Here is a 27,311-nt window from a genome sequence, read left to right on the forward strand (position 1 = left end):
ATGTTGAGATAGATCATATGACAGACAGGGTTTACTGACTATAATATGTCACATGAGATTAAGATAGATTACTACAGACAGCTGTTAGCCATTTTCTATGAAGATCTGTGATATTTGAGGACTACTATATGACGAAATGGCTTCTGATAATAGTTTGGGTGCATCATATGAAAGATAAGGAGGTGTGACTTTGTCACGTAGACCAAACATGTCTTTGCTGTCTCTCTCTTTGCTCTCGCTTCGCTCTCGCTCTCTCTCTCTCTCTCTCTCTCTCGCTCATGTCTTTCTTTTCCCTCTTATGTATTTCTCTCTTGTACTTCATTTTCTCTTTGTCTCTTCCTTCCTGTCTCCCTTTTCCTTTCATGTCTGTTTTTACCCCTGTGATTTAACCCTTACCCTCCCTCTCACCTTTCCCAGTCTGTCTCTCAGGCTGAAGCTCCAGCCCCACGCTGCTCTACTTGAGGCAACACCACCCCCTAACCTAGGCCCCGCCCACCTGCAGAGGAAGGGATTTCACTCTGTGCTTCCTGCTGCATCTCAGGGCCCGCAATGTGCTGCCGACAGGGGGCAGGGGGGGAAGAGTGGCCCCCCCAAGAGAGCGGGTCTCCCAAGAGAGCGGGCCCCTGGGCTTTGCCCAGGCTATAGCTACGCCCCTGGGTGGGACACAACATCAAAGTATATGTTTAAATGCTCTTGATTTGCTACTTGAAAGTTTTAAACAGGAATCTTATGGAGTTTTAGTGCTCACGACTTTCTATTGGCTCCCATGCCGGGGGACATTTAAATCTCCATATTCTTCACACAGCCCGGGGCTGCTACCGGCATAACCTATGAAGGTTAGCATCTCAGGAAACAAGGGGTCCCCCGGAGTTCAAATTAACATGATTCAGTTCCGGAAACCCCCCGCTTCATATCTATCTCTATCTCAATGTCTTGTGTAGTGCATAGACAGAGCGAACCCTGCTCCTATGCGTTATACTCTACCTAGAAAAAATATACCCTCGGCAGAACCATACCTTTAAATCATTGCTGAAGATCTGACGAGACTCTTTATCACTTAAAGTTAGATGGCAAATTTCTTATACTTGCTTATACTTTGCCAGGGTAAAACTTTACAAGACTACACATAGAGGGTGAGATACATGTAGAATATTGTTTAGAAATGTCTTGAGAAAGCAGAAACTAATATGTAATTTGAGCAAATCTTGGGTTGTGTCAATGTAGCTCATATCTTTCAGAATTAAAGGACATGGTGTGGTTATACTTGTAGCAAGTATGCATTGCAATAACTACAGGCATACCCCGCAGTAACGTACGCAATGGGACCGGAGCATGTATGTAAAGCGAAAATGTACTTAAAGTGAAGCACTACCTTTTTCCCACTTATCGATGCATGTTCTGTACTGCAATCGTCATATACGTGCATAACTGATATAAATAATACATGTGTAATAGGCTCTATAGTCTCCCCGCTTGCGCACAGGTAGGGAGCTGGTATTGTTGTTCAGGACGTGCTAACAGGCGCATGCGTGAACTGCCGTTTGCCTATTGAGCGAGATGTACTTACTCGGGAGTGTACTTAAAGTGAGTGTCCTTAAACCGGGGTATGCCTGTACATAGTCTCATCCTCTTGTCTGCAAAGCTTCTGGTTAATGTTGAAGTAGCAGTCCCATTGATTTTGAGCTTGTTTGATTAGTAGCCAAGGAGGTGACACCAGATAACGAGTCTGTAATCACAGAAGTGTGATCCTATAATTGGATTCCCACTCACTTCCGGTAGTTGGGCCAAGTGGGAATGAATCACACAGCTGCAGACCATCATTTTAATGGTATCGGTCCTGATCACTGGTCAGTGCTGGAGGGTCAGACTTCTATAGTTAGTTGAACCCATGTAATCCCATTTACTTACCGTATCATTAAAGAGTCAGAGGCACTGCTGCTTTAATCCCACCTTGATATAGCAAAACATATATGCAAACTACATATGGTTTTGTTAAAAAGAATTATGACCTGTTGTGATTTTACAGCCGTAAAACATTTAAAAAAAAAAAAGAAATAGATTAGATTGAGTACCCTATTTATTTATAATATAATTGCCAAATAACAGCACCTGCAAAGCGGGATCAACCACAGTAGAAACTAAAGCTATTGCTACAGCTGTAGCAAGACTCACCGTCTCCGGTCTTCCTCTGCCGGAACCACCGCAGTCATGTGACTGCAGCACCGAAGACGGTTACATTAGCTTCATCTGTATTTCCGTAATGCATATTTTGGTTATGAGTATACACAGCTTGAGGCATTGCGTTCGTGACATTTCACAAAGCAGGCTTACCGTAGCATTTCATGTACCCAGGCATACAGTACTTTTCCCTTTCAAACATATAAAATAACAGTTGTGTGAATAGACAGACTCCTTAAGTGGTAATGTATCCTATCCTAGCCAGTGACATCCATCAGGATACCTACTTCAGAAATGTAAAGTGAACTAGATGTGCAACATACAGTAAATAATGAGAATCAATGGTTAAAAAAACTCTGTCAAATCAACAAAGCTCTTGGTCTCCCCAGCTACATTCTTTTCAGGGCAACGTTTGACTGATGCTCTCGGAGATTCAATGCCACGATGTCTACTGCAGGCGGTGGAAAAATGCAGCCTCAGTCTTGTCAATGGTATTGATTTCTTGTCTGGCTCAGGAATAAAACTTGAAGAAGTCACATGAGAAGCAAATAAGACGATGGCAAAGCACATCAAATTCAAGATTAATCAGAAAGCAACAAATCAGAACATGGCATCAAGGAATGGCAACGATAATATAAGGACATTTTGTTTTTTTTAGTATACTGTTCTTTCTTATTCCCAATATGGATGCCTTGGACAGGCCTAGGATTAGCGAGACTTGTGTACTCGGTGAGAAAATACTGTAGGCCGCGATTATAGTGCGTGCGGGGCACGAATAAAATACCGCAGCTCTATCGGGCGGCCACAGTGCGCGCGGGGAAGCGCGATGGCGCGGCAGAATTTTGAAGAGACTAACTATTTTGTGTTTTCGAACGACGGCCTCGTCACGCGAGTGGTTCAGCCAATGAGGGCGAGCCAGCCTGGTGACATCATGGCCACGCCTCACCAGGAGAGTGCACGGATTGCTCGGGCGACAGGCGCCCGCGACTCCATGCGTTCCGTCGGGCCTGCACTGTAATCGATGCCTTATGTGAGTGACCTGCTACAGAAAAAAAACCAGAGAGCAAAGATATGTTGCATCTACTGTGCCAATAATCCAGAGCAATAAGACTTTGCACAACCTTCCAAATGAATTTACGTTTTATTGGTTTTGTAAAGACAATTTTCAATTAAGAAAAATAACACATGCTATGTAGTGCGTGAAACAGTAAAAGGAGCGGGTAAGTTACAGTGGGAATCGACTGCTTTATATTAAGAGGCACATCACACAGAGGCTGTGAGTATTTCTCAATCAAAGCAACCAATTAATGGGCAATAGAACGGTTCCTTGGAGGAATCGGCTACAGTAAGAAAAATTGCATGTCCAGAAAAGGCACAGGGTCCCTCAGGTACAATACCAGAATGTTGAGGGTTTTGTCATTTATAAGAAGCTTATGCACTATGATGGTGTATGCGATTTCTTTCACAATGTGCCATTTCTAACATTGTTGTGAAATGATACATTTGATTAGCCCTTTTCATTTACCTATATTAATACATTCTGGGTTATTCCCACGGCACCTCAAGGTAGTTTTAATTGAATGAACAATCAAAGAGGGGAATTTCTTCTGATAACATAAAAGTAGCCAAACTCATAGAGAATGTGTTTGCTCCGTGGACTGTCTTTACAGTGGTACAGTATTTAAATTATGTGTGGGTTCAGGCTTTCAAACTGAAGCTAGGGGTTAAGCAAAACTATTTTTAGGAAATATTGATATTATAATAACATTATATTATGAACAATAAGGATAATATTGCAAACCCCCGGCATCTTAAAGCTTATTACTTTTGGGACTCCTAGTTCATATGATCACATTATTTGAATCCATATGCAAATAGAAATACAAATTTTGCTTGTGCTATCAAGTGAAGGAATATAAACTCCATTTATGTCACCAAAATAAAATGTATGTAGTAAAAACTACACAGAAAAACAGAAACACACACAAGTTCTCTCCCTGTGGATTTTTGCCGAGCAGACCTGGGCTCAACATTTGAATTGACGGCGAAGATGGAGTTTATTCAGAAGTGTGCATATATATGGGGAGTGAGCAACTTAAAAAAAGCCTTTAAAAATGTGTGCTAATGTAAGAGAGTGAGAGAGACCGATTTGATTACTGCAAAGTTATCTCTCCTCATTCCCCTCTCCTCTTTCCTCTTTCCTCTCTCTCCCCTCCATACCTGTGGACAACACATGGAGAGACACAGCTGTGCACAAAAAAATAATACAACAAGTGACAGAGAAGCCCAATGCTACATCCAATATGACAAAAATACACAGTAAAATACTCATATATTCTCTTGAAAAAGGGTAATTTAGTTTAACCCTTTGGCCAAAGCATTGTAAGCCTGTGAGCCACGACAAGGCAGACCTAGTTCACAGGCCCTAACACTACCAGATAAAATACTAATATACCTCTATTAGGATAAAAATTCTCATTTACCTCCATTAGGAGGGAGAAAGACCAACATTGGATCTATATCCAGCAGAATGAAAAAGACCTGCTGACTTGGGAAGTGGGGAAGGGCGGCTTAAAACCTGGGAAGGAGGAGCCACCAACCCCCAACAGCTGAAACAGCTGAAAATAAGTTAACAAACAACACACAGAACCCCAGCAAGCTCTTTTTGGGAACCCCTGAGCCCCCACAATATATATATGTATATAAGTTTCAAAAAGAAGAGCTATTGAGCGTGGCAAATGTATACAACAGAGAAGCCCAATGCTTCATCCAATATGACAAAAATACCCAGTAAAATACTTATATATTCTCTTGAAAAAGGGTCATTTTCATTTGTTGGCGGGAACCCTTTCCTTGCCAAAAACCGCTGTCGCAATAAAGAAGATTTCTCCGCTCACACACTTGTTACTCAGGAACCAATTTAAGAATTCATTATTTATTTTAGCACACAGTGACAAGATTGCACAACACTTCTGGGGTGGTCCCAGAATGTATAATGTGACAAAGTGTACATTCACCCTTATATAACCAAGACCATAAAGTGCCGTCCCTTTTCTTTTGGGTGCCTTTTCCACTCGTTATGATGTACAGTATATCCTCATTAGTATGCTGCTTTGTGGGAATCCTGAGGTCATTATAGAGAGGGGTTTCCTTTCATGGAGTCTTATTCTTCTAAGAGTTCAGATAAAGGCTATATATATATATATATTCATAAACTGGATATAACCACACAATTGTAGATCAGCAAATCCACAAAGCTACCAGAATACCAAGAAATGATCTCGTTGAATACAGACAGAAAGAGACAAGCAACAGAGTACCTTTGGTGGTCGCATATAACCCACCTAGAAGCCCTACGCAAGATCGCCAGGGAACTACAACCCATTCTCTAGGAAGATACAAGACTGCAACAGGTCTTCCCTGAAACACCCTTGTTATCATACAGACAACCTCATAATTTCAAGAAAATGATGGTGAGTAAAGTATTCAACAATACAACTGAATGCGGGACAAGACCATGCCAGGATGCAAGATGCAAAACTGCGCAATGCTTCACACAGCTGGCACAATACAAATACCACACAGGATTCTGGAGTACAAAATCAGAGGAAGGTTCACCTGTTCCTCCAGCAATGTACCTCATCATGTGCATGAAATACCCAGGGGACTGCTACTACATAGGTGAGACGGGACAGGGGCTAAACAGGAGAATGAATCTGCATTGCCACAGCATCACACGCAGAACAAAATACAGTCCTGCCGGCGAACATTTCTCTGACTCTGGCCATAAGATTAACGATCTGAAGGTGGCCATACTGAAAGGTAATCTTAGAACACCAAAAGAGAGATGGTTGCATGAATTCAAATTTATGCAACTGTTCGGGACTCTTAGCGGTGGCCTAAACCGAGACCGCAGCTTCATGAGTCACTACCCTGACACGAGAACTCTCTTTCCATGAGTGCTAAAGGCCATGTTATACATACTGTGCTATGTGAATGCACACACAGCTGTCTCTTACACATACAAATGTACAATGTAATTCTTTTCCCTATATACCAATAGGGACCACATAGTATCTACACACATTAATAGTAATCCAACACCCTCTTACATTTCTACACCTACCCACACCATTGGTATACACCTAGAAAAACTAATTGCTAACTGCTTAAAAAAAATGCACAATGTTTTATCCCAATCAAGAGTATAACTTTGGCAGACTTAAATCATGGGGAAACCAATTAAGCTTTAAAACTGTTTCTCATGATGTAATACTAAAATAGTTAAACTACTGTTTTCATTAATTATAGAAATTAGGAAAATAATGAGAGTTTTAAATAGCACAATATGTGTTAAGGTGGCACATGAGTTATAGGAAGAAACAATCTAATATCAGATACCTGTACTGGGCCATATAGTATAGTTTTAATCTGGTCTGTAACTGGTACATACGCCTATAACATATATTATCTTTTACTGTGCATGCTATGTCTTGTACTGTATATAATGTATAACCCTGCTCACATAATGTAACTATGTATTTGTCATCATAACTCTGTGCCCAGTACATACTTGGAAACGAGATGTAACTCTCAATGTATTATTTCCTGGTAAAAATATTTTATAAATAAATAGTATCTGCCTGGTTTGACGTTCTTCAAATGCCACATGAGTGCAATTCACATACATTTCATTCTATATTCGTATGTATATAGTAAAATGGATAATTGTATGCAAATATTCAGTTTGTGTGAAAGGTTGCACTTAAAGTAGCTGCCTGACCAACTGCAATGAAATTAGCAGGAGCAGACAGTCCAAGAGTCACTCTTCACCCCTTGAGCGGATGATTTCACCCATAGGTTACAAGTTGAAGAACCATGCATTCTGTACTTAGAAAATACTAGTGCCCCCAGTTGCTTAGTTTATATGTGATCTTATGATTGTGAATATCTCATATGGGTTTGGCAGAGAGCCAGAGGAAGTATCCTCATCCATCACTTTAAAGATTGGGGCAGAAATAATATCTGCTGTGTGGAGTCTCTGCAGCCACTAAAGAAGCAGACAGGACTATCAAATGCATTTGTATTCCATACTGCATGCCTCCAAAGGAGATGATATGATTGTAAGCAGGCATAGCTGATAGTGGCTCACCTTTAAATCTTCCTTCGCATGAAAATGCTTTTTTAAGACTGAATTTAATTGTTGTTATTTTAATTATGATGGCTTATTGTAGTTATTATAACTGGTATAGCTGTGTTGCCTGGAAGAACTAATTATTTAATCATTTGAAAGTACAGAGCACCATGTGGTTAGCTTTCGTCGGCTTTTGTCTACCAGGTACGTCATAGGCACTCCTTTTTCTGGCATCCGGGCGCCAGTCGAGTCATGTGATCTCTCCTGGAGCGATAACATGACCCAGAAATTACAGATGTTCGGTGGCACTCTGGTCGAACCTTCAGATACACTAAGGATAAGTCCCCGGTGGAGGCTGCTGCATGCGCGCCTGGTGTCCTGGCGGCGCGTGCACAGTTTAAAACCACGATCTGCGGTCTGTAGGGAGCGATGGGAGGCTCAGGGGCGTGGCAAAAATGGGGGTGGGAGCACGGCCATGATGGGGGGTGGCCATTGGTCAACAGTAGTTGTGCTCCTATTTGTCCGAGCTATCTGCGCTCGTATTGGCTCCCAGCGCACCACGTGACTGCGTCGCCGCACGGGAACACAGTCGTGTTGTATCCCCTGCTGGCTAACGCGCCGCCGCACTGCGTGAGCCAACATGCAAGAAGACACTAGGGCCTACGACTATTGAGGTGAGTGATTGGTGTGTGGCACGCTCGCCGCCGTCACCACCAGGGACCTAGTCTAAAGGTTAATGTCACACTCCAGGCTTAATAACTTTTCCATTTTCTTATTGGGGGGGAGGTGGGGGCTGGCATAGCACATCACGATCACGTGATCTCGCAGCCACCGATTACGCAAATGGAAGAGGAGGGAGTCTTCCGTTCTTGCTCTGGCCAGATCGGAGATCCACAGGAGAGCAGCAACTAATTTCCGCTAGAAAAATGTTCTTGGAACCAATGACGCAGCGCCTGGAGTTCCAGGCTCCATGCCTTGGTAGTTACATCATGGGGAACGCAGCACGCATAGTATTGCCACCTTTTAAAAGTGTTTGACCCAAAGATGAGATCAGGGTCTGATGTTACTTCCCCCAGTAGGGGGACAACCTTAGATGTGGACCAACCCCCAGGAGGAAGGGAGGGGATCCTGGGGGGGGGGGGGGGGCGGGGGGGGGGCAGGGGGGTCCTCCCCCAGGAAATTTTGTTGTTGTTTTATGAAGTAAAATACACAATATTTTGAGATTTTTTTTAAGGGGATCTGCCAAATAAGTATTTTTTTTATTTTTTTAGACTTTATTAAAGTAGAACAATACACAAAGATTAGTATTGGAGAGAGTGAGCTAGGTTAAAGAAAGACACAAGATCCGGCACTGATAATTTGATACACTTACACTGACACACTTAATCACAACACGCACATTACTCACTCAGCCACAATACACACAATCACAACACACACTCTTTTACCTGGGGGTGGGGGGTGGGATAGGGCTTTCTGTGTGTGGCTGCTTCAGAGTGGGACAGTGAAAGAGACGGGGAAGAGGGATTGCCTGTATGCTTTGACGGCCCGTCCCCACAACAAGCAGAGAGCAGCGGTCTGGGGAGACAGGCGGTTCCACAGCCCTTGTTGGCAGCCCTGAGAAATCATAATGAAAACCTGAGCCCAAAGATGGCATGCTTAAACCGTGAGACTTCATGTCAAACCCACATAGGGTTGAAAACACCATGATGCTTATGAGTTGGCTCTTTTCCGATAGCGGATTTTTTCCCTATAGGTAACTTTCTCCCGTTGCTTTACAACCGTAAAAAGTATGTTGAGCAAAATATTTTGCTCATTAAATGCCTTATGTATTTATCTTAATATACTTTCAACACGAGTTAATCAGGGCTTTTTGACTTTCCTCTTTATCTTTTGTAATCAGCATACAAATGTTAATCTTTTAGTGTATACACGATCAATTATGTGTTAATGCAGTAAATGCATTTGCAAAAAAATATTTTTGAAACAGTTTGCAATAGATTTGCCTCTTTAATTTATACTGAAGAAGAAAAGTTGCCACCAGGGGGCGCTGCAAGAGCACTTTGTGAAAATGTTTTTCAACAGCCAAGACTGCTTTTGATTTGCTGTAAAGTTCATATTATAATGCCGTTTGCATTCTGATAGTAAGACATAATATTACTCGTAAAATTGTGAAACTATTGTTTGGACTTCAGTTGTTTGAATGTAGCCTGGTAAAATGTAGGTTGATCGTCATTTGGATTGGAATTGTGGTTTGAAAATGTTAGGATTTGAATCTGCCCTCTGCAGTTGTGCAGAAGTTGGAGAGATGATCTGCAGGGCATTGCTGTCCCCTTTGGCAGAAATAGGATTAACAAAAATAGTATGCCCATCAGACTGCTTCTGGTTGTGTCCCATCTGTTGCTCGACTGCTAAAACTCTGACATTCTCTCCTGTGTCGATTACTGTAACCTCCTGCTGTCCGGCCTCCCTGCCACTCCACCTGTCTCCCCTACAATCTATTCTAAATTCTGCTGCCAGAATCGCTCTACTCCTTCCTAAATCTGTCTCAGCGTCTCCCCTGCTGAAATCCCTCTCCTGACTTCCTTTCAAATCCCGCATCTCACATTCAATTTTCCTCCTCACTTTTAAAGCGTTAGTTACACTCTTCTGCTCCTCCTTACATCTCAGCTCTAATGTCTCGCTATGCACCATTCCGACTCTTGCGTTCTGCCCAAGGATGCCTTCTTTCTACCCCCTTTGTATCTAAAGCCCTCTCCCGCCTTAAACCTTGCTCACTGACTGCCTAACACCTCTAGAATGCACTTCCCCTCAACACCCGACCAGAACCCTCTCTATCCACCTTTTAAGACCCACCTTAAGACACACCTGCCTAACAAAGCATATGAGTAGCTACGTGGCTTATACTATACACCTGATACATAAAGCTTGGCCCCTTGCCAATGCCCTTACCAGAATGCCCTCCTACTGTCTCTGTATGTCCTTCCTACCTACCAATTAGACTGTAAACTCTTCAGAGCAGGGCCTATTCCTAAATGTTCATTTTTAAGCCTGAAGCACTTATTCCCATGATCTGTTATTCGTATTCTTTGTTATTTATATGATTGTCACATGTATTTCAACTGTGAAGGTCTATGTACATTAATGGCGCTATATAAATAAAGACATGCATACTTCTTCAAGTCCACTAGCTTGTATAGGATAACTCCATGTGCTCCAAGTGGATATTGGGCGTAGTGTTGTTGGCAGAACTTATCTTGTTCTATCCTAGGTCGCCTACAACTTCAGACTGCTGAATGTCATTAATTTGTTCCTAATCGGCACTTTCTGTTGTTACCGTACACAGTGCCCATTCCTTCATCCGCTTAGCTTCTCTCTTCGGGCTCCCAGTCCCCTATGCGTAGTTCTAAAAAAACATCCAGAATGGAGACCAGGGGTCCATCAAACCTTGCAGAACGTACAGAGCAGAAGGGGAAACGCAGATTTCCTCATATTAACACCTACAAATTCCTGCTGCTGAGCAGTTGTCACACACTATGGGGGCCAATTTTCTTCAACATCCTAACACTTAAGTAATCTATACTTGCAGCACAGCAAATTGTAGTAACTGCAGGAAGAGTTCACCCCTAACTGCATCACAAGGTACTAAACCTAATGACAGGGCAGTGTGCCTCACTACTAGAGACAGGCGAATCCACCCAAATCTGTTTCCCGGGTCTTCGCTAATGTTGCCCCCAAAATCCGTTTTGCGGTGTAAAATCCGCAAACGGATTTGGACGGTTTCAATCCGTGCGGATTCGTGAAAAACCACCATTGGAGGCAACCCCTGGATGGATTTGTAGAATTCAATCCACGGATTCAGCAGTCTGTTGGCGGTTTGCTGAATCAATGGATTGGATTCTACAAATGCGTCCACAGGTGGCTGAATCCGCAGGGTGCATTGGTATTGACACTAAAAGAATCCGCAAAATGCAGATCATCCTTTTTGAGATTGATCCGCTGAAATCCGCAGACCAAAGGAACCGGCCAATCCGCTGCGGATCCAAATTCCCCCCCAAAAATCGTCCATCTCTACTCACTACAGCGTGACACAGAAAATGGCAGATAGAACGTCAGCCTGACACCTTGCACCTGTAACACAGGAGATATTTTCTTGGTTGCTGTGAAGATGCAAGAAGTAGGTAGGTCTCCAGCCAAGAAGATGGGTCTTCTCCTGGCTGTTCCTCCCAATTGACTTATATATAAGGTTGTCCAACAGACATGGATATGAAGTAGAATAAAAATCGATGCTCCTGGTTTGAAACAGCTTGGTTTCCAGAAGTCTTTTTTTTTTTTTTAAATGTATTTAGTTGTGATAGCCAGGACCTAGGTCTGATGAATGCTAGTTTGCCCTTAGGCTGTCAATCCCTGTCAGCAGAATGCAAAGTAAAGACATTTCTTGGAAAACATAAATAAAAGATTTTCGCAGTATGTTATTGTCGGCTAAATCCACGGATGTGAGGATAGTCTTACACATAATTACATTTTTGACACATTACGGCTAAACAAATGCAGGAGTAATACGTTTTATTACCCCTTTTTTTTATGCAACAGGGAGCAGCAGGAAATAGGCAAAAGGACCGTTATATTTATCATAGAAAATATTCTATTACATTCACAGTGTTTGAAGGGTGATTGTGAGGTGATGAAATGGAACATAGTACCTAACCTTTTTATTTATTTATTTTAAACAGGGACCTCTTTAACAAGAATCACTACCTTTTTGTTTATTTCTTTTGATACAACGTATATAGAGAAAGCATAAACCATTAAAAAGTGGTCTGAAGACTCCTAACGAGGGCACTGGGCGTGCCAGGTTGGAGATCAATACAAGTAACACTTTTTAATAAATCTATTGTCACAATGAATTGTGTGTTCAATGGCCACATGATCTTATGGTTTCTGTGGGCTTTCCAGGTACGGTCATTTTTGTTGATTACCTTGTTAATGTGTAATAATCTGCAGGCTTATTAAGCAATTCTACATGTGTATTAAAATGTTCTACAGGTGGGATGATAAAAGGTTCTATTTATGCACAATGAAATTAGTACAACTATTATACTCTTTTGTAGTGGTTAACACTGATGTGGTCTAGGAAGTTTCTTTTCATTAGCCCATCCAGTATTGTAAAGGAAATTTGTGACGGGAAATTGATAATTAGTAGAGTTTTAACGTACGTGCAATGAGACTGTAATTTATGAGAGGAATACAATACAGTATGTCAGTGGGTTTTCAGCGCTCTCCTTGGAGAACCCCACCCAGGTCATGTTTTGGGGATAACCAAGCAACACTACTGGTGCATGCATTCTCATCTTTGGTCATTTCTTGGTCATTTTTAAAATCTGGTGGGGTTCCCTGAAGCAAAGGTTGACAGCCACTGGACTATTCATAAATCAACTCTTCTTAGTTTGGTTCACAAACTACCTTACTTTTCCATTATCTTTCTGCTTTTTATAAAAGTATCCAGCCATTCTGTTTTGAAGACACTTTAATATAAGGGCATTTTATTTTTGGGGGGACTTTTTCACTTAGTCACCATTGTTACTTTCTGTAAACTGCTTTATTACAATTACATATGTGGCTTTACAAAGTATTCTTTCCTCTAGCATGCATTAGTCATATCAATGCATTCACTACAGTGTGGAATCTACAGTAGTACAGCTGAACACCATTATAACGCGGTGCTCGGGGTCCACATAATGATACCGCGTTATAACCGGGATCGCGAAATGGCCGCACGAGGATTTACCCGGCATCAGCAGCTCTCACCTCTCCCTGCTTCATCAGGCTGTGTCCACGTGCTTGGCACACGGCGCATACGTACGCTCTCCCAAGCTTTGTGCTTGGGGAAACAGTTACATTTGACTTTCGAGCGCAGAGGAGGGTCACTTTACCCTTCTCTGACCAATGACAGCCCAAGAGGGAATAGAGTCACAATAAACTTTTGCTTGTGTGCAGTGCTACCGGGGAATTAAACCCTCAATCGTGTCATATACCAGCTCCCTGTTCTAAGCACTACCCCACAATGTGGATAGTTAATGATCCTCTTTTAAGAATCCTATAGTTGTTTGTATGGTGTATTCTATTTGGGTGATATACTGCAGTGTTTTTAATGGCCTTTCACAATGGATGACAACAAGCCTTAATGGTTACAGATTTGTATTGAAAATATTCCACTGTCTGATCCCAGAAAAAAAATATCATGTATAGTCTGTGATATTTCTTTTGTGAGACTCAAAAGTTGGGCATCAATGGTAAAGTATATCAAACATATCTTCAATTAAAAAGAAATAATGATAAAGAACACTTAACATTCATATTGGGTCCCCCAAACCTGCCTTACCCAATAATCACACATTATACAGTTTTTACACTGCAGCCAGGGATTCTGGGTAAGGACATGCAAATGAACACACACAATGTGTCACTTCATATCCACCAAAATGTGTTTGTGTACCTGGTATGTAAAACGAGCATTAAGTTTATATAGGAGGGACTCGATTTTCTTGCAACCCTAATATTTATTATTATTGGGAGGGTGGGGGACCTGCTAACGGCAGTTCAATGCAAATGAAAGTCCTCTATTTTTATACAAATTTATTTACGTACCCCCCTATATTGTATGCTCTGGAGGGGCAGTGCAACATTTTTACAAGCTAGGTTTTCCTTCCAAATGCAAGGATAGTTGTTCAATGGTTAGACCAGTGGCTCTCAACTCCAGTCCTCAAGAACTCCCAAAAGGTCAAGTTTTAAGGATATCCTAGCTTCAGCACAGGTGGCTCCATCAGTGGCTCAGTGTTTGATTGAGCCTCCTGTGCTGAAGCAGGGATATCCTAAATGCCTGACACGTTGGGTGTTCTAGAGTACTGGAGATGAAAACTCCTGTACCAAGGGCTTTAAATCTAAAAAAAAAATTACTAGATCGAAAAGCAAACAGCTGCGTATAATTCATATTATCAAACATCCCTGTTGAATTTCACTTATAAATGTAGCAATTAATTTGTGCAATGTAACACAAAGGGCCTCTCTTTGGTACATTGTGTATCTTCAAGCAGTGATAGAAACCTGTTGGTGGAGACGGCAACAATTTCAAAGCATATATTGGTTCTGTGCAGGAGGAAAAATGGGGCGCGATATGTAATCTTGCGCTTCTTTGTATCAGTTTATTAAGATAATGTGCTCCCATTTTGTACCAGTTTGCCGTTTCGGGAGCGACCCTTTGAGGTGTTGACCAGCATACATATTATAATAAGGTATTTGGGTGACATTCGTTTCCCATTCTTTGCACCAACAAGTCCACAAAGTGTGAAGTTGGCATAGGTCTTTCTGGGTCTCTGCTCCAGGTGTAAGAAACTTGACTAATAAACTTCTTACATTTCATGTAACCAAGGGCAAAAATTAGTTTTCAATGTAATAATACATAGCCCAAGAATTTTGCATGGAAAATTAGTCATTTGCTCAACATCACTAAAACTGATACTCCGTAAATACTCGTAAATAAAGTGTGTGTGTGTGTGTGTATATATATATATATATATATATATATATATATATATATATATATATGTATGTATATATATTACTTTATACTCATTTGCATGTCTTAGACAGGTCTGCAACCCCGCCTTTCCCCATTATCACCCAGCAAACATCACTTCCACTGCAGCAAGGGATTCTGGGAAATGACATGCAAATGAGTACACAGTACCACCTTTTGCTTCAAAACCATAAACATGGTTCCCTATACATACATATATATATATATATATATATATACATATATATATATATATATATATATATATATACACATACATACACACATTAATGTACAGTTCAATATTGGGCATCATGCAGGTCTATATATAATGTAATTGTAACTGATCTTTTGCATTTATATGTAACTAGTGTACTCAGAAAGATTACGACGTATGAAGATATAGGAAACAGTAACTTGAAATGCAGGTTCAGTTGTTATAACCAACATAATTGAATTGCGCTTTTCTTATTTAAACCTCAAACTTGTTGGCCAATATACAGTATTAAACTTAGACATAGCAAAGAAAGGGGAAGTCAGATTTGTTAGACCCATACCCATACCTATACCTATACCCATACCTATACCCATACCTATACCCATACCTATACCCATACCTATACGCAATTGAAAAAACTTGCTGACACCTTAATTGTTTTTGCAAAAAACATTATCCATTATCCATTTCATTACAGTAAATCACAAATGTTGGTATCCTGGTTTAAAAAAAAAATAGCAAAGCTGTAGCAAGCATATAGAAAACCCTTAATAAAGCACATAGTACTGTAGCTACAGAGAGCGACTCTCGCATTTCAGGACTTCATAGCCCGTTCCTCAAAGTCAGATTCATTAAAAGCTTGCCACCTAGAAGCAGATTCCAGACTTGTTCTTTTGCATTGTCAGGTCCCATACTGAAAGTGTTAAAGAAAACTACTAGTATTTTGCTGAAAAACATCTGTAGTTCATGTTTAAACAAACCTTTTGTTGCATTCATTAAAATGTAGGAATTAGTGGGGTTTTTTTTTATTTTAATTATTATAATAATTATTTTTTCTTCATTATATTCAAGTTTTGTCTGTAGAAAACCAATGGCATTTTCAGATCCATATGTATATGTGACAAGTGTGAAGATGCAAGACAAAATCTTAAACTTGTGTACACCCCCCCCCTCCCTAGGGTTTATATGCAAAGAGTGTCTTGGTTATTTATCACGTCAACAAGCATACATCGGCAATTGGCAAAGCATTCATCAATTTCACCATCAAAGTGTCCAGGCGCAGGGAAAGGGCTCTGCTGAAAGAAATGGCTGTGGAGTTGTCACTCCTGGTCACGTTATTGTGATAAATGAAAGGTTAGCCAAGACATGGCTGTAGCAACCAGATTTCCTCTACAAGCTAGAGGCGGTACCCTAGACTGCTATCAGTGATGTGGCCAGTGATGCACCTGCTGGCTTTCAGGGAGCATCACATGTGTTGGATTTGTGAGCAAGGACTCTCACTAAGCCTTTTTTTTTTTTTTTTTACTCTATCTGGATAGCAGAGGGGCTGCTTTACACACACAGGCGGGCTGTGGCTATTGCAGTGAATGCTGCATTCAGAAGCAGAGGCATTGAGAACAGCGATGTGTGAAGTTACCAGCCTACAAAACAACAGGATGTCTACTATATGCAGTTGTTAATGTGTTTTAGCAGGAGTAAAGGGGGGGGGGATGGCCGACTCCCATTTTGTTATTTCAGACAAGCCAGAGAAAAAATGCCTCGGTAGGAAGTGATGGATAGAGATAGCAAGATGAGCTTGGTGTTACCAGAGAAGTTCTAAAAAATGCACTTGATGGTGCCAGGGGGACACGGTGGAATTTAGAAGAACAGATACCATTGCAGTCTAGCAGCATGCCTGACTGCACTTGAGTCAAATCGTTGTGAAGCAGCTTCATGTTGTATTATAACGTGTTATGGCTGAACGGAGAATGGGGGAATAGGAATGGAAACGAGAGCAGAAACCTTTTATAGAAATCATTGGTATGTAAATTTTTTTTGTCTTTCTTTAAGAAGAATTTAAGACGGGTACGTATCCTCTCTCCGATTTACGATTCCCTGCGCTTGTATTGTATGAATGTGCCATTCACCGAATACTTTTCTTAGTTTCATTTGCAGCATGCACATTACCGTTTAGATAACTGGTAAAAAAAAAATGATGATTATTTTTTTACATTTGCATGTAGATTATTTATACCACTGTCATTATAATGTTAATAAAGCATTTGGTGTTAATTATATGCATGATATTTTACTTCCACATATATATGAGTGAAGTAAGATGTGTTAAAAAAAATTATGTATATATATTATATATATATATGTGTATATATAATATAATATTGAGACTGCTTATATTTTAGAAAGCTTTGTTTCAAATACAGTAGAATTTCCTGTACACTGTAGATAGCAGACTATCATCAGAAGCAGTATGCATTTGGTGGTGCTGTTAAATACTTTTTTCTAGTTCACCATAGGATTAGTATTAAATGGAGCTTTTCAGATTCTTTATGGAATTCTAGTTCCTGATTAATCTTTCAAATTAAACACCCTGCAACTATAGGCTGCATTGTGGATTATTCTCATGAGCAATTGGAATTTTGATTAAATGGGGTTTGTCTTTAAAACGATAAAGAATATGAAACCATTAACACCCTGAAGTGAAATAATGCTGCAGTAGAGAAATAATTGGAGAGGGGGGGGGGGGTGTTCTGTTGTTTCTGTTTTGCCGTCAATAACAAATAGATTGGAAAACAGTATAACCTATCAAAACCTAAAGAAATATAAATGCTTTCGGTAGAGATATTAACTTGGTATAACTCCATATTGAGACTTAAATTCTATTTTCACATGTTTGTATGTACAGTATTATACTTAATCCTATAACTTTTAAATTAGATTGGTTTTGGAAAGGATTTAAATGTTTTTTTATAATCCCCCCCCTCTCTCTTCACCCCTCCCCCACCACCCGCACCCCTCCCCCCAAACTAAATAGAATTACATTGGACATCATCTTATCCTAGGATAAATGAATCCCCTTTCTTATTACACAATTAAAGAACATTCTTTATTAAGAGACAACCTTATATGGCCTGCAAAGAGATGTCATGTTAATCACATGTATGGTTGCACACAGATCTAAACACCTGAGATCCAGATTTAATTTGATCTTGGCTTGAACTTTGTTTCCCCTCTCACTTGGCGGAATACTTTCCTACCATTGCTTTGCTCTATTTAAACATCTCTGTGTACATTGGATTACGTGTAATCTCCAAGTGCAATGTTACTATACTCCTCTGTATTCAGTTAACAAAGAATACAGGTTGGTGTTGCCTACCGTAATAGGAGTTGGAGGCGTTACCATCACTCTAGCATCCATTCACTCTTCAGTTAACCCATATGAAGACCGGAATCTGTACAACCCAATACAGCGAGTGGAGGACCTCTTGTAATGAAAGAAGGTGAATGGTATTTTTCTAGCTTTCGGTGCATTGCATCCAATGTGAATATCAAATGAAGCTGCATTTACATTTTGTAATGTTTTACCTGCAGTATATCTATAATATATATTGTAATATATATTCTACTGTTCTAGAGACAAAATGCATCTCATCCCAAAAATATTTTTTCTTAATTTTAAAAAGCCAAATTATGTCTAATGCATCTTTATTATAACTCTGTTCCTAGGACATACTTGAAAAACGAGAGGTAACGCTTGATGTATTACTTCCTGGTAAAACATTTTTAGAAATAAATACATAAAATAAAGTATAGCTATCACCAATTTGTTTCCAACACAATTTTCAACTTTTTGTTGTAACTTTTTCGCAGACGCAACACTATTTTATTGACACTATTTTATTAAGTTAAAGGCTCTCTCTTTCTAAAGAGTAGCTATATCAACCCTAATATTGGCGTATTCCTACTGGGATGAAGTGTACATTCCATTGAGTTAGCTAGTAGACTGTTAATGAGGGAAATTATTAAGTTCAGGATCATGTAAATAATACATGGATGTTTAACAGTGTATTATCAAACAGATGTACTGGCAGTAATGCACAGATGATTTGTATGGTCAGTGGTTTTTGTCTCCACAATTGCCTGTGCAACTCGAAAAGTGGTATATAAATTAGATTACCCCTTTTCCAACAGACGTCTACTATGTTTATCTGGACATTTTTCTGTTGGCACCGATCAAAACTAGTACTCTCTGAATATGTATTAACGGACAAGCCTAAATTAAAGGCCAGTCATACCACTGCCATATGCTTGTAATAATACCTGTCACTTTGATTGAAAAGGTTTATCAATAATATAGTTATTTATGGTTCTACAGAGAGTCAAAGTATGGGGCTGATATATACAAGTCTATTACTCTGCCCTTGGCAAATTCATAATAATAATAGTGTGCTCAGCAATATACTCTGTAGAGTAATACATCATTTACATTATTAAATCATGTTTGCCAGAAGAGCTTCTGATCTAATTTTGGTGCCTATGTGATTTTGATCAGGGATCTACTGTTGCTAGTACTGCATCCGAAACTTGGGCTTGTCACGTCACAAACCCGTGTGTAGGGATTTCAGAGCAATGTAAAACTGTTCAATGCTAATTGAGAGTGGGAAACATTTGTTGTAGGACAATCAGATGGTTGTATAAACACAACATGGTGATGAAAGGGACTTTCTAATAATCTGTGATTATTAAATAATTAAAAATGAAGATAAAACCATTATTATTATTTATTTATTTATTTTTCCCCTGGTACAAAATGATGAAAATGAGCCAACTAATTCTTCTGTATGCTTACCTGGTGCTTTGTCTTGAAGACCAACTGATTTTGAAGTTACAGTATTAAAGCAAAGCTTTATAAAGGCGGTGTATATACGTATCATTCCATTTGCCATCCATAACGTCGTCGTGTTTTGCATTTGACATATAATTCACATTTCATTCTTATTTGCAGGAAAAATTAACAATGACCGTATATGTCACTCTTCTTTACGGCTTTTTTCTTTCCACTATCAAAATGATAACATGCACGAATACTTCCATGTTATTACTTAAAACAACAATTGAGCCTGTATGATTTTTTGGAACGGAACTAAAAATAGTCCCCGAGACCCTTACCGACCACTTTCCTGGTGGTTCCGCAAGCCAGTAGGAAGCCGCAACTGTATCTGTTCCGTCTTCCTATTGGACGGCTATTTAAATCTCTACTGAGAATACTGGTAACTGCCCTGGTAAGTATATTGGGAGCTGGCTTAATATAGCCCGGCTTAACTCCAGAGAGCCCACTGGTCCCATACTGTAATACAAAAATATTTTAATGTGGCGTAACTGCTGCTTTAAATCAATAATCAATAATCAAACAAAGAAATGATCTCTGAAGATCCAAGTAATGTGTGTAGGTTTGCACATATAAAGTGACACAAAAGATGTTAACAGAATACTAAGTTTATGTATATATATATATATATATATATATATATATATATATATATTAACCATGTGGAAATTATATATATATTTCCACATATAATTTCCACGTGGTTATATTGACTGATTCCAGGACCTTTTAACCTATTGTATTTCAAGTACATTAGTTCATGTTTCGCTGGAGAAACCATGTCACCGTATAATTGATTGGGAAAGGTTATACATACTGATATATCACTAATTAGAAGGAAATATACTTGGGTTGAATTTCCTGGTTACCTCGTGTTTTGTGTTGAGCAATAAACATTTTGTAAAAAAAAAATATAACAATAATATCTCATCCATTGTGAACAATCAGAATGTGAGTTTGATCTGCATGTTACACATACTGTCATTTTAATGTGTTCATATATTTAACATAGCAATGATAATGCAATTCCCTTCATTGTAGACACTGCAAGGAGCCATGAGGAGCAGAGCGACAGTTCGCCGTCTTTGTGGTCCTTCCTCAGAACCTATTTTGTAACACAAATACATGTCTTTTTCTGCTACAGCTATACTCGTTGTGGACATACAACTTTTCTACAGGATACAACGTTGCATTTTTTTATGAAGCTAGGTTGATATAAATGTCCCCCCATGGTTTCTGCCCTATTGAAGAGCCTGATCTTATCTTATATACATAAGCTTTGCAAAGGAATGTTTACAAAGAAATTGGGGAATACTACAAAAAAGAAAGAGAGTCCCAGCAAAACGGAACAGGATATTTCCCAGTTAAGCCTGTCAAAGAATCCAAACATTTCAACCCCCGTAAAAAGTATCGTTAAAAAGATTGCCAAGTCTTCTTCTTCGTGCAATTTATCCACTGAAGAAGATACAGTCAGGAAGGATTTTTCTCTTTCTCCAACATTCAGTTATAGAGTAGCAATCGCCAATGGGCTGCAGAAGAATATCGCTGTAGCCAGCAATAATAATGAGGGCGCACTTCACGAAATATCATCTCTTGATACTTCATATTCTGAATCCTTAAGTGAAACAAGGGCTGGTAGTAATATAAAGGAATACCTATCACACACCATGCCAGTAAGGCGCAACCGGAAGAGCTTGAGCAGCCTGGCTCCATCGGATGGAAGCTCGGAGGGGGAGCGTACGTTACACAGCCTGAAAATGGGCGCTCTACGCAAACTAAGAAAATGGAAAAAGAGTCAAGAGTGTGTTTCTTCCGATTCTGAAGTGAGCACATGGAAAAAAACATGGGGGTTACGCAGCAAGTCTTTAGACAGGACTGTCCGCCAGCAAAAAACAAATACACTTGAACCCGGCTTTAGCTCAACTGGTTGCATTAGTCAAACGCATGATGTCATGGAAATGATCTTCAAAGAACTTCAAGGCATTAGTCAGATTGAAACGGAACTGTCAGAACTAAGAGGGCACGTGAATGCTCTAAAACAATCAATTGATGAGATTTCAAGCAGTGTTGAGGTTGTGCAAAGTGAAATTGAACAGTTGCGATCGGGGTTTGTACAATCAAGAAGAGAGACTAGAGACATACATGATTATATTAAACACATAGGCCATCAAGGTAATAAGGCCAGTCTTAGATTTTTAAACGTGCCAGAAGTGAAAGTGGAAAACGCTGAAAATGTTGTGTATAGAATTTTAATAGACAAAATGGGTTTTGCAGATGCACAAAATAGCATGAAAATTGAATTTGCTCATAGATTAGGACAACAAAGAGACTGCCCCAATGCAAAGCCAAGACCAATCCTTGTCTATTTTGGGACATCACAAGATAGGGATTTAGTTTTAAAAAAATGTTATAAACTGAAAGGAACTGGAATTGGGGTTTCAACAGACATTCTAACACATGAATTGAAAGTTAGAAAAGAAAGGGTGCTACCCTCTTCTCAGACATATGAGAGCATGGACATGAAGTTTTCAGGCATGGAGCCAAAGATCAATCATGAGGAATGGGAAACACATGAAGACAGCGATAAAGAATTAGAACCTGACATAAATAGGAATAGTTATGCAATGATCTCCAAATCAGAGGCTAAGATAAAAACAAGCTGTACCAAAAGAAGTGGACAAACATCACATAATAGAAAACCTCATAGGCCTTCTGAGGATGCCACGTATGCAAACAAAGAAGAATATGGGGAACTTATTTTCCCGTCACCAGGATCTGATAACTTAGAAAAGCAAAGTAAGACTTATTACACTGATATGACACCTCTGTGGCATTCACAAAATGACTTTTCTACACCAAAGTTGAGTCGCTCAGAATCTGATTTTTCAAAGCTGTGTCAATCCTACTCTGAAGATTTTTCTGAGAATCAGTATTTTGTTAGAACCAATGGGAGCTCTCTACTGTCGTCTTCTGATCGGGAACTGTGGCAAAGAAGAGCGGACGATGGGTCATCTAACTGGTATGCAGGCTCCCAAGAACAGGTTTTCAGTAATGAAGCGGAGCCTTATACAGAAGAAAATGAAATGGAGAACACTGAAACTGTTGACAGCGGTGTAAGCAATGGGATACTTTGTGTTTCGGGAGATAGAAGCCATTACAGTGATTCCCAAATGTCTTTGCATGGGGATCTGTCACCATGGAAAGACTGGCATCACTTAGAGCAAGGTACAGACTCTGGCCTTGATACTTCTACACAACATGGTTTTGCTTATAATGTCAACTGCCCTTCAGATCAACAACTGGGGATTTATGCAAATAACTATGAAAAGTGCCAAAGTACAGAGCTTCCATATAGTACAGAAGACTATAATTATACAGAAGATGGCAATTCTCCATCTTGTCCTGAAATTGACAGTGAAGAACAAAGTCAGTGGCCTAGCGAATACGATTCCTATATTGAGACAAACGCCAATGAAATTTATCAGAACCAAACAAGATTGCCTATGATGTACAGAAGCCAGAGTGAACTGCAAAGTGATGACTCTGAGGATGCACCAACGAAATCATGGCATAGCCGACTAAGCATAGATCTTTCCGATAAAACCTTCAGCTTTCCCAAGTTTGGATCTACTCTTCAGCGTGCGAAATCCGCCTTAGAAGTAGTTTGGAATAAAAGCACGCAGAGCTTAAGCAATGAAGAAAGTGGTTCTTCATTTATAGGGCGATTTCGGACCTTATCGCAGTCTACTGCTAATGAATCCAGCACAACTCTCGATTCTGATGTCTACACCGAGCCTTATTATTACAAAGCTGAGGATGATGGGGATTATAATGAGCCTGCGGCTGAAAATGATAATGGAGCCGATTATGTGGAAGTCATGGAGCAGGTTCTTGCCAAATTGGAAAATAGAACAAACACAACTGAAACTTTTGAGCAGGTGCAAGAATATGAATGTGATTCCTACGACACAGCATTTGCAACATTGGATGAATATGACACTCCGTATGACGACCTGGCTAGTGAGGAAGTTTTAGAGCCAGAGTGTGACCCTGAATGTGAAATAGCTTCTGACAGCGGGGAAAAGGATGATGAAAATAAAAATATCCCAGAAACGCCCATTGAAGTTCCAAAGAAAAAACGATTTCGTCCTAGCTTTAAGGAGGCTGCACTAAGGGCGCACAAAAAGGAAATGGCTGATCTTGAAGAAAAGATTCTTGCAGGAGGTACTTACCTTTACGTATTTGAATATGATATATTAGCTTTAGTAGAAGAGTTTGTTCTGTGTGTAACTGATATTAAACTGTGAATGTGTTTAAGCGAGAATTGGTGAACCGTAGCTTCTTAGGGACCTAGAATTTTTCATTTAAATATAGGGCCGCGCTTATAGTCCTTGCTACGGCGACGCTGACGTCGCTGAAAAAATCAAATTGAATTGACTTCCAGTGATCGCAACCAAGCCGTCCCTCCTACTATAAGCGCACGAGACGTATTCAATACATTTGTTTTGACGTGGCGTCGCCGGGGCTATAAGCGCAACTTAAGTTGGTCCCTTTAGCATAAATACAAACGTTACCAAATCGTTTGTATTAGATGTTAATTGAGTGTTTATAAAATGCATGGTGAATGCCACCAGAACTCTTTAGTATTATAATTTCTTCGTTCCTTTTCAATAGTTATGCCACAGCCCAGTGGAGTTGGGACTATTGTTAATACCCCAGAGCATTATTGTCTGAACATTAGGGATGTCAAGTGATGCCACACAAACCATGAAATAATGATCAAACACCATTCTCTATGGTGTTTCTGTTAAACATTCTCTCAACATATCCTGCAGATCAACTCTTATATCAAAGTGATATTATATATGCTGTTGTCTACAGCTCATTAAAAATCAATACCACCCAACATTTTCTTAGCTAATAATACCAGGGAAATTATTTAATACAAAAATAGTCAGATAACAATTGAAAAGGAAAACATATAGTCATCAACTCTAAGGTCATTACATCTACAGTATTACATTTCCTCTTTAGGGGATTTATGGAAACGTATTACAGTACAGGTTTTTATTTGAAATGTACATAACATGCAGAAAGAATTTTGGGTGTCATTAGGAATTTCAAACATGATCACTCAATTTATATCACATCGGCACTCAATGTATTTTGCAAGGTACTAGTCTAAAATTAAGTGCATTCATGTGATACAATTAATTAAGACTTTATGATCACTATACCCAGCAGATGGTAATTGTCACCTTGACTGAATCTTTGCTTATTGTTCATAGATGCCGTTTGCACAAAAGGAATTTGGATTAGGAAGCTCCTTGACTCTAACATAATAACAGATTGTCATTGTAATGCTTATCTCTGTGAATATGCTGGCAAAACTTTTATTGTACATATATTTTATTAGAAGTCTAAGTATGGTTAAACGTAGACATGTGAGTATACAGTAAGTTTTTAGATATTATTCCTAGGCATTCGAGTGTAACACTGTTCATTAAGCAGATTTTCTTGGCATATAACTGCATCTATTTGATTGGAAGCAGTTGTATGTGCAGTACTACTTCATCTGGAATGAGGTTATATTGCTGACTGCTGAGCAGATGCTCCTGACTTGGGGCATCCATAGAAGCTGCATCTTGATCTGTGGTACTAAACAGAATTGGGGCACTGGCAGGTTACACAATATACTAGTGCGTTGGCAGATTACAAATGAAAGGCTTCCTGGTTGCTTTTGATTGCTACATTACTTGAACAGTGGAAATTCTGGACTCAAAGGCTGTGAAGTATGTTCCATTTCTCCATGTTATGGAAGCATTGAGTTTGATTCATCTGAACTTTCCTGCCAATAAGCAGCTTCATGGCATATATCATACAGACACACACAACCCTGTAAGCTCAAAACCCCAAACTCGATACATCATACTGTATATATTTGTTCCCAGAGGAGTCCTACTGGGTCTGTGACCTAATGTATACAACAAAAGACAAAGAGCCCCAATGCTACAGAACATCCAATATGACAAATGATATAATTAAATACTTCTCTCTTCTCAGAAGTAAGGGTCATTTAATCAAATTCTTTTGCCAAAGTATTTTTAAGTTTGTAACCACGCCAAGGTATCCCCCTTTTACAGGTCCTACAACTCCCTGCAAACGCTCTCTTTCCCTCTCTGATGGAGGAAGATGTCTCAATAGACTGATAATTCACAAGTACATCACAAGACCTGCTATTTAAGAGTGGTCTGGATGAGCTTAAAACCAGGGGGAGAGGTCACAAGCCTCCAAATTGTTTGCCAACTGAAATGTTTGCAAACACACACAGCATACAGACAGCACAGGGGGACAATATACAAAGTTTCACCATGCCCAACCCTCCAAATCTTACAATCTAAACGGAATAACGGGAGACTTGCAGAATACACTAGGAACGAGTGCCTTACTTGCAGCAGCATATTTGATACATTGTAGAGTAGGGAGTCGGAAGGCAGGATTGACAGAAAGGAGAAGGATGGGATAGTTAAGTCGGGAGATAATGAGGGTATGCATATGAGTTTTAGTTGTGGAACAAGATGGGGAAGGGTGTTTTTTTTTTTTAATAGTGCAGAGGAAATATTAACAGCATGAATTTTGGAGAGGGAGGAGTCACACATGACACCTAGACAGTATGCTTGGGAGACTGGATCAAGGGTAGTGTTATTGACTGTGAAAGAAAATGGAGCAATTGGGCCTGGTTTAGGTGGGATCACGGTGAACTTTGTTTTAGACATGTCAAGTTTCAGGGTAAAGGAGGGCCATCCAGCCTGAAATAGTAGAGAGGCAATCCGTGACTTGGGACTAGATTTTAGGGTTTGAAAGATAGGGTGTCGTCTCTACAGAGGTGATATTTGTGAGAGTGTATGAAGAGAGAAAATAAGTAGTCCCCAGACAGAGCCCTGAGGCACCCAAGCAGATGAGACAGGTTGACAGAGGAAGAGCTAGCAATCGAAATACTGGAGTGGTTAGAAAGATCAGAGGATAACCAGAAGAGGGCTTTATTGTAGATACCAAGGGAGTAAAGAATTTGCAGATGTAGAGGGTGGTCGACAGTGTCAAAAGCAGCAGAGAGGTAACATTAGGCTAAGGCCCCGCTCCCTCAGTCAGCGTGCCCGCACTGCAGACAGGCGGCGCGCTGACAGGCACAGACCGCGATATGCGGTCTGTAGGGAGCCAGGAGCGGGAGGGGAGTGGGAGTGCAGGAGTGGGAGGGTGGGGGAGGGGGCGTGGTAAAACTTTGCCAGATCGTAGTGCCGTGGTGCCGTCCACCCCCCCATCACCACCCCCACACACAACACATACACACAACACATACACACAACACATACATATACACTCACACATTTTTCCCCGCAGCTCCTTCCCTGCTCCCCTCCCAAGCCGCCTCCCATCCGTAGCTCCTTCCCTCCCCTCCTCCCCATTGGTTGACTCGCGTACCACGTGACACGTCAGCGCTGAAACGCACAAGGAGGTTGTAGCTCCAGCAGGCTGACGCGTC

The 27,311-nt window shown here is 40.1% G+C and overlaps 1 protein-coding gene across 6 annotated transcripts in view; it reads left to right on the forward strand.

Moving 5' to 3' along the window:
- Nucleotides 1-16,193: 16,193 nt before the first annotated feature.
- The window catches only part of UNC13C (unc-13 homolog C), a 343,863-nt gene continuing 332,745 nt past the window's right edge, over nucleotides 16,194-27,311 (forward strand). For 2 of the 6 annotated variants that reach the window (XM_075575720.1, XM_075575726.1), the window contains exons 1-2: nucleotides 16,194-16,950; nucleotides 20,813-23,995. In XM_075575720.1, coding sequence (XP_075431835.1) covers nucleotides 21,001-23,995 — 2,995 coding nt within the window. In that variant the 5' untranslated portion in view covers nucleotides 16,194-16,950; nucleotides 20,813-21,000. Of the gene's footprint in view, nucleotides 16,951-18,228; nucleotides 18,384-20,812; nucleotides 23,996-27,311 lie in introns of all 6 variants that reach the window. The other 4 variants (XM_075575724.1, XM_075575723.1, XM_075575721.1 and 1 more) reach the window with 4 other exon arrangements.

Source organism: Ascaphus truei, chromosome 18 (genome assembly GCF_040206685.1).
Source record: "Ascaphus truei isolate aAscTru1 chromosome 18, aAscTru1.hap1, whole genome shotgun sequence".
Taxonomy (NCBI): domain Eukaryota; kingdom Metazoa; phylum Chordata; class Amphibia; order Anura; family Ascaphidae; genus Ascaphus; species Ascaphus truei.